Source organism: Microcaecilia unicolor, chromosome 9, assembly GCF_901765095.1.
Source record: "Microcaecilia unicolor chromosome 9, aMicUni1.1, whole genome shotgun sequence".
Classification (NCBI taxonomy): domain Eukaryota; kingdom Metazoa; phylum Chordata; class Amphibia; order Gymnophiona; family Siphonopidae; genus Microcaecilia; species Microcaecilia unicolor.
Window position 1 is genome coordinate 83,667,991 of NC_044039.1, and position 15,444 is coordinate 83,683,434.

Genomic DNA, 15,444 nt, shown 5'->3' on the forward strand with positions numbered 1-15,444 from the left:
TATCTTCTTCCCCTCCCCTGAGCCACATGTCTCTTTCTTTCTTCTTTTCCTACCTCTATCTATCTATCTATCTATCTATCTATCTATCTATCTATCTATCTATCTATCTATCTATCTATCTATCTATCTATCTATCTATCTATCTATCTATCTATCTATCTATACCAGTGTTTCTCTCCTTCCCATGGTCTGCTGTCAGGCACAATCTTGTAGGGGGTGCCAGGTTCAGGTAGGCTGCTGTCGGGAAGACGGAGGCTTTCAGGGGAGGGAACCTCAGGCAGCCCACTGTGCATTGGGTATTCCCTTTGGAGGTACAGTCTTCATGGCCTCTGGGCCTGTTCTGCTGCTCATCCTCCGGACGTGGCCAGCTCCTCCTTCTCCCTCGGGTGGGGAATTGGGTTCTGCTCCAAATATCGGTTCCCACTCTGATAGTCTTGTCGGTTTGTAGGCTGGTGGTTCCATCACTCTTGTCTTGTGCGCTTGTCACGCCAGAGCTTGTTTGGGTGCAGCACTTCCCGGCGGGTGCCGCAGCAAGATAGACATTGTGTCTCTTGCCATGCTGCATCATCTTTTGTCCTTTTCACAGCCTGGCTTTCCTGCTGTCCTGATTTGGGGGCAGTGCACCAGGGCTGGGGTGCTATGCAGCACCTTTTTTGTGTTCTATTTTCCGGTCCTTCGGAGGCCTTTGAGACCCATCAATGGTTTCTCAGCAGATATTTCTTTATTAAAAAATAAAAACAAAAAAGGCCGCAACTTGAACATTTCCTTCTCCTTTTGGGGTCTTTCTTTGTTATTGGTTCTTGGTAGTTTTGGCATCTTCTTTCCCAAGGAGGTTAGTATGGGTTCCATGTTACTGCAGCGAGTTCCCTGTTTTGGGGGAACTAGTTTCCATTGTCAGTTGTTCTGCAGCTGCTATACTGTTTCCTCAGCTCTTCGGATCTCCATGATGCAGTGTTTTCAGAGCCTTGAGCCGCACCATCATTTTTTTCTGGCAGGTGGACTGGTGTTAACCAGATGGGTTACAGCTTCCAGTCTGGTCTGGGCATACTTTCGAGGCTGTGGACCTTGACTCTGTGTCAAATGGGGCATAATTTCTTTCATTCTCACATCTTGCTTGCCTTGACAGGTGGTTCCTTGCATGTCTTTGGCGGCTTTCTATGCTACAGGGTTAAGGTTAGCTGGGTTAGTTTCCCCAGCGGCTCTGCTTTCTGGTATTGAGCTCTGGTTCTGGCCTAAACTCTTGCATAGCTCCAGCCACCATGGTGTCAGCGGCACTACTGGTTGTATGTAGTGGTGTCTCGGAATGCTTCTGTGGCACCTTTTTGTAGTTTTGGACATCTAACGGTATTACATGCTGAGAATGTGCACAGAGATCCAGAGGTTGCTGGTTCCGCTGCAGCTGACCATTATTGGTGTTCTATGTTATAAACAGCTGTGTTCGGCTATATCACCTAACTCTGGCTCTCTACCATACTAATGCCAGCCAGTTCAAATGCACAGCCACACCAGAGAATTCTGGTCACTCTCGGTGACCTGATGCAACCAACCTGTGTTCGGCTATTTCATCTGACTCTGACTCTCTGCCATACTAATGTGCTCTAATGCACAGCCATTCCAGCCAGTTCAAATTCACAGCCACATTATCCAGTTCTATTGCACAGCTACACCAGAGAATTCTGGACACTCTCAGCGACCTGACGCAAACAAACGGGATTGAGCACGGATAACAGTTCCTCTAAAGCTTGCCATCAGTAGGGTTACAGTAGTGCACACGGCTGTCTTCTGGTACACCATCTAGCTCTGGCTCTCAGCCTCGCTAGTTGGCTCCATTGCACAGCCATGCCGGCCAGTTCTACTGCATGACCACACCGGCCAATTCATCACATTCTCAACCCAGCCTTGGACAGCTGAGGTGGCTTCTAGATCACGTTTAGCAAGCTGCCCGGTAGAGGTACACTTTTGTTTGGAGAAGATCTAGAGCAATTGGTTAAGTTCTAGGGAACTCCAAGTCTTAGGAGTTTCCTAAGGACTAGCATCAGGATTCTTTTTCATCCTCTCATTCTCATCTTGGCTTTGTGGGGCCAGGTGCTATAGTCAACTTTCAGGGTTCCCACTTAGACAAGGGCAAGCTGCCTTTTCTACAGATAGTAAGAACTTGCAAACTCCGGGTCTCCCAGTGCCTTCTGCACTTCCCATGGATGGGGGTCTCGCTTCACTCCTCATGTTTCATGATAATAGGACACCTCTCCAGGTTCCATGAGGCATGGACCCTCATTGCCTTCGACCAATGTGTCTTGGCCATACTACAGTGGGATTACACACTGGAGTTCTCCCTTTACTTTACAGATTTTCCTTGAAATTTCCAGTCAAGCTCCAGTCCTAATGTCTGGTGGTTCAGGCCTTCTTGCAAATGCTTTATCATTTGGGCACAGTGAAGACTGTCCCCAGTTGGGATTGGGGAACGGGAACTTATTTTGTTTGCTTTGTTGTTCCACAGAAGGGAGATTCCTTACACCTGAATTTGGTTGTTCTATTGTCAACACAATATTACAGGTTCACCGTTTTACAATGGGCACATTGCAGTCTGTCTTAGTTGTAGTTCAGCAGGGAGAGGTTTTTTTTTTTTTTTTTAAGTTCCTTGGGTCTTAAGGAAGAGTACTTTCAATGATCCTGTTTCACCTCCTCACCAAAGTGGTCTATGTTTTGCAGTCCTTGGAGAACATGGTCAATTTATGGTCATGTCATTTGGCCTTTCCACATCACCAAAGACATTCGTTCAAGATCAGGGTGGTGGCAGCTTTCCTTCACAGGGATGGATTCCAGGTTCATCCGTACCTTATGATTGGTTGATTTGCGACCCTTCCTATCTAGAGAGTCTGCCAGTTTCATTCTAGTTAGCTACTCTTCAATCCATGGGGTTGGTTTTCAGTTTCTCCAGGGGACAGTTGTTTCCAGCAAGAAGCTTGGAGAAACTGAGGGTGATGTTCCAACATAGGCTTCAGGGAGCCATTTTTTCCTGTTGCTCAGCAGCAGAGGTTCACACTCAGTCGGGTTCTACTTTCCCTACAAAGTTGTGGGTGCTCTGGCCTCTGTCTTGGGCATTCGTCCTTGGATCAAATTCCACATCACATCACTACAGTGGTCCTTTTTTCAGCTGTCCATCTCCTTTTCTCTTGTACTCTCCATTCTAAGCTCAGTCACCACTGGGGGATTCAGTGCAGCCTTCCTCTGGAGCTTTAGTACTGCTCTCTATCTGTAGGTGGCTGACTGAGGATTGTATGCTGCTAGGGCATGCCTTAGCTGTGGGTTCCAGATTGCAGATTCCGACCAGGAGTCCAAAAGTCCAGCTCTTACTGGATTGCTGGATGAGGAGATGGGGATTACATTTTTGGTGGGTTCATTAGATTTCTTCGGGCAGAGGCCAAGCATATGTCTTTGTCGGTCTCAGCTTGTCATTTGCTGTGGTTGCGCCACTGGGTAGCAGATGCAGCTTCACACAGTGGCTGGTTAAGCTCCCATTTATAGTGATGCTGTTTGGTGTGCACTTGGCAAAATTGGTGGCCAATCTGGGAGACTTCAGTCTCAGCATCTTCCTGTGGGCATGTCTGCACATTCAGGTCAAGTCCAGCTCGCCCTTGTTTTTAAGATACTAGGGGCTATTGTCTGGGGCGGTCCAGTTTTATTCAGATGTAGGTCTCAGTCCATGCAGGGTTTTGGGTCTCCGACCTTCATTCTGTTGTGATCCTCTGGATTTCTCCTGAAGGGGTGACGGTGCACACAGTCCCGTTTTTATTTTTTTTTCTTTCTAAGGTAGTTTCTGCCTTTCATCTCCATCTATCTTTGTTTCTTCCCACTTACTTGGCGTTCATCATGTTCTGCACTATTTGGAAGTGATCAGTGAGTTCCGCTTTTCGAAACGTTTGGTCATACTTTGTTCAGGGCCTCAACAGATCATGCGGCTTCCGAAGCCTTGATTGCTTCCTGGGTCGAGCAGTCTATCTTGTCTGCGTGTTTACTAGCAAGTACTCCACTTCTGACTGGATTCCAGGAGCCTTCTGCCTGACTTGTCATGTCTTCCTGGGGAGGATCTGTCGAGTGTATGGTCTCTGCATGAATATAACAGTACTAGGATGTCCCTTTAACCAGCCCCTCCAAATGACACACTGATTATGATGTATAATAAATTACTACTGTACCTATAAAAAGTTATTCCATTATGATAGTTCCTCTGTGTACATCCGTATGCACAAGCCGGCATGTTTGAAAATCTAAGTGAGATTAAATAAAAATTCCACCAATAAAGAACGACAACGTGAATGCAGCAGCTCATAGGTTTGCTTGCTTTGTCTTGAGTGCACAGGGATCTGGCTGCATGAGGAAGGGGAACAGATAACCTTGGGGGGTTTTTTGTTTGTTTTGTTTACAGTACCATCCCCTCCAGCCCTGGGTGCCCTCCTGGCACATATCTCAAGCCACCCTGGTGGTCTAGTGGATTCTTCGGGGCAGGAAAGATCCCTACTCTTTCCTGCCAGCTGCTGCTGACCCTCTTGCTGCCACATCTTCTTTAAAGTGGCTGTTGAGATTTCAATGAAGGCCTCACAAGATTGCAGCAGAAGTCTAACGAGACCGGTGCTGGAAGTCTCAGCAGCCATTTAAAAAAAAGCAATGCGGCAGCAGGCTGAAAAGACGGGGGGATCTTTCCTGCCCCGAAGAATCCACTAAACTACCAGGGTGGCTTGAGGTATGTGCCGGGAGGGCACCCTGCGGCTCAGGGGAGGAGCGGCAAAGCTCAGATTGCTGTGCTTTTCCGCAGGGACCCCGCAAGACCTGGTCCATCTCTGCGGGATTCCCGCAGACCTGGAGGAGGATCCCTGCAGGATTCCTGCAGGAATCCCGCCATCCCCGCTTCCGTGCATCTCTTGAGCGTTGAGCAGGAAGGCACCTGTTAATGCTTGGTGGAGGCACTGCCTCAAAATTTTTTAAAATGTATATATTACATTTATTAATCAGGTATATAATTATCCATAAACCTGAATAGAATCAGAAAAATATATATGAAAATAAAAATACAAAAGTAAACTATCAATTATTTAGTCTACCGTATTTAGGGGGTAAAAGAGGAAAAATAACGAAGAAAAAAAGAGAAGACGAGGGGATCCATTAACTCTGAGACTGGTCATTCAAACCCACAACTACACCAATTCCTTCTCTGGCCACAATAGTCATTCAGTTGTTTGGGTTAAAAAAAAAAAAAAAAGGTAATTCTTAAATTGAAAGAAAATACAACACTTAACTGGAAATTTCAAAATAAATGTGGCTCCCAAAGGCAATACTGTTGGTCTGAGAGTCAAAAATTCTTTTCTGCACCTCTTTTGAAGCCTGTGACAAATCAGGAAATATATGAACATTTGTACCCCAAAACTGCTCATTTAAATGTCGAAAATATAAGTTCAAGACACAGTCCCTATCATGTTCCACAGTGAGTGTCACTAGTTGTTCTAGCTGTTATAACCTCCAAAGAGCTTTCCAGAAAGGCTGTTAAATCTAATTCTTCTAGTCTCTCACCTTTTACGCCAACAGGAGTAAACTACCAGGTTTTTCTCCCAAAGCCAAATATTGAGTTTGTACTAATGAAGGCATATTTTCAGATGGTATTTTAAAATTTCTCAAAAATATCTCCGCACCATTTCCATAGGTGAAATAACCGGAGATTTAGGAAAATGTAAAAACCTCAAATTGTTTTTTCTTGATTGGTTTTTCATGTATTCTAACTTCCTGGCTTTTAAGGATCTTTCCTTTATTAGTGTTAGGTCTAGTTGTTTCACTTCAGCCCGTTCCGCCTATTTCTTCATTTATTCCCCCTGTGAGGTTAACATATCTCCTTGTTTCTCCACTCTGGAAGAGATAGTACCATAATCCAGCTTAATCTCTGACATTGCCTGTTTTAGGTTGGTGTCCATGGCTTTGATAGCCTGCCAGAGAGTATTCAAAGTCACTATGGCCGGTTTCTTAATCACACCTAGCTCCAGTATGTTACCTCCAGAAAGAACCTTCTCTACTCCAGCTTCTTGTGGACCAGATCTCTCCACTACCAGTACAGGCTCCATTAAGCTCCAATTTGGCAATCCCTCCTTGAGGAGCGTTCCCTGAAACCACTTGGAAATTTTTTTTTTTTACATTTGTACCCCGCGCTTCCCACTCATGGCAGGCTCAATACGGCTTACATGGGGCAATGGAGGGTTAAGTGACTTGCCCAGAGTCACAAGGAGCTGCCTGTGCCTGAAGTGGGAATCGAACTCAGTTCCTCAGTTCCCCAGGACCAAAGTCCACCACCCTAACCACTAGGCCACTCCTCCACTCCAGGGAACCTTCTCCCTTAGGTACCGCAAGCTCACTTCTGGGTTGTGGGGGTCTCTGTTCTGGGCTCAGCAAGACCCGATTCGCCACTGTTTCAGCATGGCTCATTGTTCCTGCCAAAGTAGTCTGAATTAGATGCCACGGAGCTTCCGAGGCTGGAGGGAAAACCCTCGGAGCTCCTTTCTGCTTTCCCGTTCTGAAAATCAGGCAGGTCTGACGAAAGTGCCCACCAGTTTCAATGATAAGAAAAGAGCAACGCATTCATGTGTTTGCTCCCGACACCATCTTGACCCCCTTCTTGAAAATCCTGCCTCAGTTTTTAAAGTGACAGTGCACTTGGCAGGTTCCGCACCAGACTTCGTGGATGACCCACATGTGAGAATATATGCCTGCTGTCCTCGGAGAATACCTGCTAAAGGTAAGTAACTTAGCTTTTTGTTTCTCCTCCGCCATTTGGATGTAGACTTGCTCTTGTGTTTTGGATCATTGTCTTGCTGCATAACCCAATAACTCTTTAGCTTGCGCTCATGAACAGATGACCGAACATTATCCTTAAGAACTTTCTGGTTCAGTGCAGAATTTATGGATCCTTCCATCACATTACCACCACATGTTTGTTGGTAGTACGATCTTACTGTGGAATGCTGTTTTTGTTTTACTCCAGACGTTATGGGATTTGTGTTCAAGAGTTCCACTTTTGACACATCTGTCCATAGAACATTAACCCAAAAGTTTTAGGGATAATCCAGGTGTGTGTTTGCAAATTAAATGAGCATTGGTTAGTGGCAGTTGCTACCTCAAATTGCTACTCTCCCATGAATCCCATTTTTGTCTACGCTCTCTCTTATTGTGAAGTCATGAACACTGACCTTAACTGAGGCTAGAGAGGCCTGCAATTCTTTGGTTGTTCTGGAATGTTTTGCGACTTTCTGGATGGGATTTTACTGCACCCTTGGAGTAATTTTGGCAGGCAAGCCACTCCTGGGAAGACTGTTACAAGTCTTCCGCATGGCTCTCACTGTGGTTTGTTGGAGTCCCAGAGCTTTAGAAATGGCTTTGTTTCTCATACCTTTTTTCTTATGTCTTCTGGGATTTCCTTTCACAGAGAACAAGGGCTTTATGTTCTTATATCTTCATTTTCCTTCTGCCCTAGTATGAAGCTAGATCTCGTCTGGAAAGATTTTCTGGAAGTTCATCTATAAGCTCTGCAGATCTCTTTGAAGATCAAAAGAAGCAACCCACAGGTAACAGAGAAAGCTTATGAGGGTGATCAAAAGGGACTGTCTTTGTGATGATGGTTATAGGCTTGGCTTTTCAATAAGGTCCTCTTGGATATCACACATTGCAACAATTTTAGTTATTCAGTTGTACTTTTCATACACTTGCTAAGCTGTGTATTTTTCTTAAACGTAGCAGTACAGCAGAAATCAGCATTAAAATAGTCATTTTCTTTTATGCTCTTATCTTGCCTTTTCAGTTGATATAGCAAATACATTCCAATTTTATTCAGTATAAAACTTGCCATGCTAAATTTTCACAATGAAAAATGTTACTGTCTTTTTATCATTTAAAGGCTAGATTTGTGCAAAGGTTTATAAAAGTGCTTCCTTGAGAGACTACATACTCTAGTAGAATCAGAAAGAAGCCCTTTAAGAATTTATAAACTACAAGAGATGGTAGAAAGAGGAAACTGACAACAATAACTGGAAAGATTAAGAGGAGTTGAGAAAGTAGTCAGGAAAGCAAAGTTACGAATTGAAGAAAAAATAACTAATATTAGTGAATAATAACTAATGTTAGTGAAAGGAGGAAGTACAAAAGTAGCATTGCAAGACTCAAAGTTGAAGAGGAAGAGTATGTAGCAACTGATGAGGAAAAGGTGGACGCTTAATAAATATTTCTGTTCACTTTTCACTAATGGTGTACACAGATACCAAAAAAAGTAAGGTAGACCTTGAATAATTTTCAGAAGACTGTGTTCTTGGGGAGCTAACTAAATTAAAAGTGGCAAAGCAATAGAGCTCAAGGGCAGTGGAACTCCTTTTTGTTGGGGAGAAGGGGGCCTGATACCTTTGGTGTTACACTGGTTGGAATGTTGCTGACCCAGGGGAGGGAGATAAGGAAGGAAACACCTTACCTGGGGTGGAGAGGGGAGTGGCGATAAGGAACATTTTTGAGGTGCTGTGGCTCCTCCCTATTCCAGTGCCTATGGAGCTGGATGAGATATATCCAAGACTGTTGAAAGAACTTTAAGGAAGTTCTGGAAGCCCTGCAATCTGACTTTTTCATTACTTCCCTAAAGTTAGGAGTGGTCCCAGAGAATTGGAGACAGACAACAGTTCCTCTTCAAAAAAGCAGAAGCAAGGAGGGGTTGGGAATTATAGTCTGGTTAGTTTGATCTCAGCATTGAGCAATAGAATTACTGCTAAAACGGGATAGTGTAGCTCTCTGGAATACAAAGAATTACAGAATCCAAGGCAACATGGTTTCACAAGCGATAGACAAATCTGATAGATTTCTTTGATTGGATAACCAGAGAGTTGGATCAGGGAAACTATCTTTAGTGCTGCTGGCTTTAAAGGCAAGTTCAGAAGGTGGGGTGGGGATTGGAGGAGAGAGAGGCAAACAGAGACCTGTGGGAGAAGGAAGATGTGAGATTGGTGTGAGGGGGGGCAGGAGAGGAGAGAGAGACAGGCAGTGATGCTGAGACTCATGGGAAAAGGAGGAAGAGAGAGATGTGGGATGGATGGGAGGAGAAGTGAGAGATTCTGGAGTGCTGGGGGAGTGTAATAACGTGTGAGGGTATCTCAGTAATTCACCACATGTGGTAGGATGATGTGGATAACAAACGTAATGGTATGCACTCTGGAAATAATAAAAACCACATCCAAGCAACTATCTAAGTTCACACTCTGCATAAATACTGATAGATCAGAAACCATGTGACTATAATAACAATGAATTTATTACATAAACATAATAATAGCAAATGACTATTTACAAGCATGAAATACTGACATAGAAGAAATATTTGGAATTAAATTTCTTTGGAAAAGACTCACACTAACAGAAATTAGTTGGAATAAGACAGAAATAAATAGAATATAAAAGTAAAGAATTTGAATGTTTGGGAAATGGTAGAATAACTGTTCTTTAAATACTGTCCTTTTAAATGGATACTAGCTGATATTATTTGGAACAAACACACAACAAGCTAGACACAAAATAACAGCACTTGGCTCATGACTAGGATCGAGGAGCTGGTAACCGCTTCCCTCGGGAACAGTAGGGACCCCTGGCAGTGCTTGGTGTGTTCCAACGCTGAGCAGACAGTGATATAGAGAGGACAGCTAATGAGATGAGGAGTTGATATAAGATGGATATCTCCAACTGGAAAAAACTTTTCTTATTATTATATCATTCTGCTATAAGTATTGTCTGATCTGATAACATTGAAGAAGATGATCGGTTTAAGAAACCACAGCAATGTGTTGTGACATTGTTCGGAGAATTCTCTCTTTCCCCCCCCCCCCCCCCCCAAATCATCCATTTCAGGTTCCAGTGTCTGAGGTCAACCTGACCTGAAAGCCTTTGTTGCATTGTTCATGTTCTAATGTCTTGGCACGCTGTGATACACTAGTTTTATGATTGATGGCATGGGCTTGTACTCCCACAGGAGGGGGAGAGGCAGGCAGAGCTGCCGGGACCTGAGGGTGAAAGAAAAAGAGAGAGAGATGTGAGATGGCGGGGCAGAGGTGGGCTTGAAAGGCACAGATGCTAGAAATGATGGACATGAATGGAAGGAAGGAAAAGGGAAGAGAGGAGAAATGTATATGGATGGTGAGGAAGGGAGAGGGAGGAAATGCACATGGGTAGAAGAGAAGGAAGAGGAAAGAAATGCCCATGGATGGAGCAGAGAGGGAAAGGAAGAGAAGAGCGAAGGAAATTGATGCTGCTCATGGACAGCATGGAAGGGAAGGGGAGAGATTGAAGCTAGATATATTACAGAGAGAGAAAATGGAAGAAAGTTGTTTGTGAAAGGTGGGTGTAGGGCAGGAAGTGAAGAACATGGGAGGAGAGAAAAGAAATAGTGAATGGACTGGTGGCCCTGAAAATAGAGTATAGAGAACAGCCAGAGTGAAGTAGAACTAGAAATGGGGAACTAGATGATCAGAAAAATAAAACCACAAGGCAACAAAGGTTATGTATTTAGTAATTGGAATAAGTCAGTTTTGAGAATTTACATCTGTTGTCTATATTTTGCACTATACAGACACTTTATGCAGTTAATCAAGTGATTAAAATTGTTAATTGATATGCAGTCTAGTCATTGGTCTGGTTCATTTTATTACATTTGTAAGTGACATTGCTGAAGAGTTATCAGGGAAAGGTTTGCTTTTTGGTAGATAACCACCAAAATCTGCAACAGGGTAGGCATAGTGGCAGAGTTTCGAAAACTTAAAGGGATCTAGTGAAACTTGAGGGAAGATCTAATCTTATCTAATCCTGGATTTATAGACTTTCTCCCCCAAAGGGTCCAGAGTGGTTTACAATAAAATACTGAAGTACGGTTACATAAGTGAAAATAATAACAAAAAAATATATATGTATCAACCATAATTCAAAAACTGTTGGAAGAGGTAAGTTTTAAGACCTTTGCGAAAAGCATGATGAGGTCTGTTTCTTTATCAGTAAAGGAAGCTTGTTTCAGATCTCAGTAGCGCTATATGATGCCAAAATCTATTTGATGCTGTTAAAAAAAAAAATTAACAAGTAATAATGGAGAAATCTCAGGTGGGATTTGTTTGGGGCAGAACAGCAATGAAAAATATACGGAAGATGATAACCTCATTGGAAAGGGTCCATACCGATCATATGCCTTCTCGTAAGCTTTGATGCAGAGAAGGCCTTTGATCGGGTTTATGGTTTAACTTTTTTATTGATGTCACATCCACAACATTTAAGCATCAATTATAATCACCAAAATGATATCTCTAAAGTCAATAGCAAAACCTTTGTTAAAGTAACATCAAATTTTTACATAGTCTTTTCATCCCTCCCCTTTCCTCCACCCTCCCAACCCTCCCATCCCCCCTCCCTTTTACCCTCCCTATGATCTGTCTAAAGGCATCAATGGAGTCTCCAGGTTCTCAATCATAGTTTGTTAAGGATGAGACTTCTTCCTCTTTGCGTGAGTTTAGCTATAAAGGGACTCCACGTCTTTCAAAAACGTGATTTCCGCTTAAAGGAACCCCTGGCCTCTTGCGCCTCCCAAGTCATCAGTTGGTGTACCTGATTGCGCCAGTGCCAAAATTCAGGTCTATCCGGAACAGTCCATTTTTGCAAAATACATTTATGTGCTAGTAAACAAAGCTTTCTACACAGCAGGACTTCCTTAGCCCCCTGAAAGAGCCAGGACAGTCCAACAACAACTGTTGAGGTGTGCCCTGTACCCTTCTTGACAGCATCAAGGAAAGAAAGGCCACCACCCGTTTCCAAAAACATCTTATAATCCCACATTCCCATAAACCATGGTATAGTGTATTATCAGCTAGATTACATTTCATACAGGTAGGCGAACCAATTCCTCCCGCTCTAAACAATTGTACTTGTGAGAAATATGCCCTGTGGATGATTCGATATGCACATTCTCTGTATCCCGCCCCACTAATTATTTGCGGAATACCTTTAAGGTGTGCTATAATATCCCAGGAGGCGAGATCACATCCCACATCCAGTTCCCATCTCCGTCTGAGCTGTGTCAAATCCCTGGTTGGTGCCAAGGACCATATTTTCTTCTGGAGGCCAGAGATTGAAGGAGCCTCCTCAGCGGCCTCCTCAAACAGTGTCTGAATCTTCTCCCCCAATTTGTAATTCAGGGACGCCCTGTCTAAGGATTGTACATAGTGCTTCAATTGACAGTAGGCAAAAGTGTCTCCCCAGTCTAATGACTCATTAGGGATCAGCTGTTCCAGTGGTCTAATCACTCCAGTCTGATCTACCACAACCCCCAAGTTATGAAGTCCCCGTCTCACCCAATGTTGGAATACTGGATTCTCAATTCCAGGTAAAAAGTGCGGATTCCCCTGTATAGTTAACAATTCTGTCACATGTGGGTCTCCACCCAATAATTTCCCCAAAAATCTCCAGGCCCCCTTTAAAGATCCTAATAGTATCGAACCTCTCATTCTTTGTGGCAAAGAAGATCTGTCCCCCTGCAATAGTGAAATCAATTGATAGGGACTAAAGAGGGATTCCTCCAACTCTATAGGTGTGTGATAGTTTGATGAGAATACCCAGTCCCTCACGTGTCGCAACAAACAAGCGAGATTATAATATTTAATATTAGGTAGGCCCAACCCACTCTGATTCCACCCTCCCATTAGCAACTGCTGGCGAATTTTTGCTTTCTTATACGCCCAGCAAAACTTCGTTACCATGCGATAGAACACTCTAATATCCTTCATCAATAAGTGCAGTGGCAGCGTTTGCATCACATAAAGCCACCTTGGCAAAATAACCATGCGAATTAAACACAGTCCGATAGTGATAATGTCAGAGTTCTCCAGGCCTCCAGTTGCTGTTTGGTCTTAGCTATCAGCCACTGAATATTTATACTGTAAATCCCCCCTGTCCGGGCTGGTAGAAGGATACCTAAATAACGAAATGATTCCTCCACCCATCTTAGTTGGAATTGTCCCGGCCATGCTCTTCGAGTCTCAGCAGTAAGAGCCAACGCTTCAGACTTGTCATAATTTAATTTAAGGCCAGAATAGGACCCAAATTCTTTAAATATCTCTAAAAGATACGCTAGCGTCTCCCAGGGCTTCATAAGTATGATTAACAGGTCGTCGGCAAATGCCGCCACCTTAAATTCCTGGTGCTCAAATTTAACTCCTTTAATTGCCGGGCATGTGCATATGTCTCGGATCAGAGGATCCAGATATAGAGCAAAAAGTAAAGGTGACAATGGGCATCCCTGTCGGGTCCCTCGACAAATTTCAAACTCTTCTGAGTACAGCCCGTTCACCCACATCCTAGCTCGGGGCGACGTGTACAATGCTGAGATCGCCCTCTGAAACCAGCCCTGAAACCCATATTTGGCTAAAGTTGTGAATAAATAAGGCCACTCTACACGATCAAATGCCTTTTCGGCGTCAAAACTAATCATTATAGCCGACTCTTGAGTGGTTTCCAATCTCTCTAGTGAAGCCAATATGCTTCTCAGATTACGCGCCACTGAGCGCCTCTTGAATGACTCTCGGTAACACTCTACTCAACCTATTAGCTAAAATTTTGGCGAATAGTTTTACCTCTTTTTTTTTTTTTTTGTTACATTTGTACCCCGCGCTTTCCCACTCATGGCAGGCTCAATGCGGCTTACATATTATATACAGGTACTTATTTGTACCTGGGGCAATGGAGGGTTAAGTGACTTGCTCAGAGTCACAAGGAGCTGCCTGTGCCTGAAGTGGGAATCGAACTCAGTTCCTCAGTTCCCCAGGACCAGAGTCCACCACCCTAACCACTAGGCCACTCCTCCACTCTTGATTTAGGAGAGAAGATACCAAAGTAGGATCTCTCTGTTGTTTAGGTAGCACTATAATCTGAGCTAGATTGAGATGTTCTGGTAGCCGGCCAACCTCCACCCACCTGTTAAATGCTTTCGCTATTGACGGAGCTATCGGATCCCCCAGCATCCTATAGAATTCTAATTTGAGACCATCTGGGCCCGGGGCCTTACCCAACTTACTATGTCCAGTTGCCCAGCTCACCTCATCATCAGTTATAGGGGCATTTAACATCTTACGATCTGCTTGCGTAATGCCAGGGAGGGCAATGTTTTCTAAGTATAGCTCCCCACTAAGACCACTCTCCGCCTCTGACTAGTAGAGTTGCTTGAAAAATTTTGGAAGACATCACGTATCTCTCTATCAGTATGAAGCAATTGCCCCTTATCATTCCTAATAGTTAGAATGTGTTTAGAAGTGTGCCTAGGAGCAATTAAACGAGCCAACATCTTGCCCCCCTTGTTACCAAATTTATAAAGATGAAGTTTATAATACGTATGGGATTTAACTGCACGTTCGTGTATCAATGAGTTCAAAGCGCATTGGGCCGCTACTATATCTTGTTGAACCCTTGGTATCGGGTTCACACTAAATTGTTTCCTCAAACCCAGCAATTGTTTTTCCAATCGAAGGATTTCCCTATCTCTAGCTCTCTTGTGGTGACTAACATAGTTTATTATGTCCCCTCTTAGAACGGCCTTTGCCGCTTCCCAGAAGAGTGTGGCATCTACATTTGGTGCTGCATTAAAATGTGAGTATTCACCCCATTTGGTTAACAAATATTCCCGAAAATGCACTTCCTTGTAAAGGTAGCTAGGGAAAGACCACCACCCCTTTTGCCTCCTCCTGGCCCCCACCATTCCATGTCATCCAGACTGCGGCGTGGTCAGAGATCACACAGGGACCAATCTCGACTTCCCCTATATCTGAAAAGGCCTCTCTAGAGGTCAACAAATAATCAATCCTGGAAAAAGTATTGTGTGCTCTGGACTGATGTGTATATTCCCTATCAAGGGGGTGCAAAGTCCTCCATACATCAATAAGGTCTAATAATGAACAAAAATCAGGCAATCCCTTCGCGTGTTTTCTAGTCCCTGGTCCAGTCGGAGGATTAGATTTATCTAAATGGGGTCCCAAGCCGTGTTAAAATAACCTCCTAGCACCAAGGGGGTGGGTGCCACATTCGTTAGAATCGTCCTCAATTTCTTATAAAATTGGAGGTCGAGCTGATTTGGGGCATAAATGCTACCGAGCCTCACCTGTTGCCTTGCCACTGTAGCTGTTCCAAAGACAAAGCGCCCCTCGGGGTCTTGCACTATGTTAGTAAGCTGTGTAGCCACCCCCTTTCGAATAAGTATTGCCAAACCACCCTTTCGACCCTTGGCTGCTGAAGCCACACATTCTCCCACCCATCACCTCGCAAGCTTAGCATGTTCTTGTCCAGACAGATGTGTTTCCTGGAGGAATACTATATCCGCTCTAATACGCTGTAAATACTGTAAACATTTTGATCTTT

General features: G+C 43.9%; 1 protein-coding gene across 2 annotated transcripts in view; it reads left to right on the top strand.

Moving 5' to 3' along the window:
* ARFGAP3 (ADP ribosylation factor GTPase activating protein 3) overlaps positions 1–15,444 on the top strand; it is a 254,875-nt gene that overhangs the window by 201,974 nt on the left and 37,457 nt on the right. For both annotated transcript variants that reach the window (XM_030213740.1, XM_030213741.1), the window contains one exon: positions 7,511–7,601. In XM_030213740.1, coding sequence (XP_030069600.1) covers positions 7,511–7,601 — 91 coding nt within the window. The remainder of the gene's footprint in view (positions 1–7,510; positions 7,602–15,444) is intronic.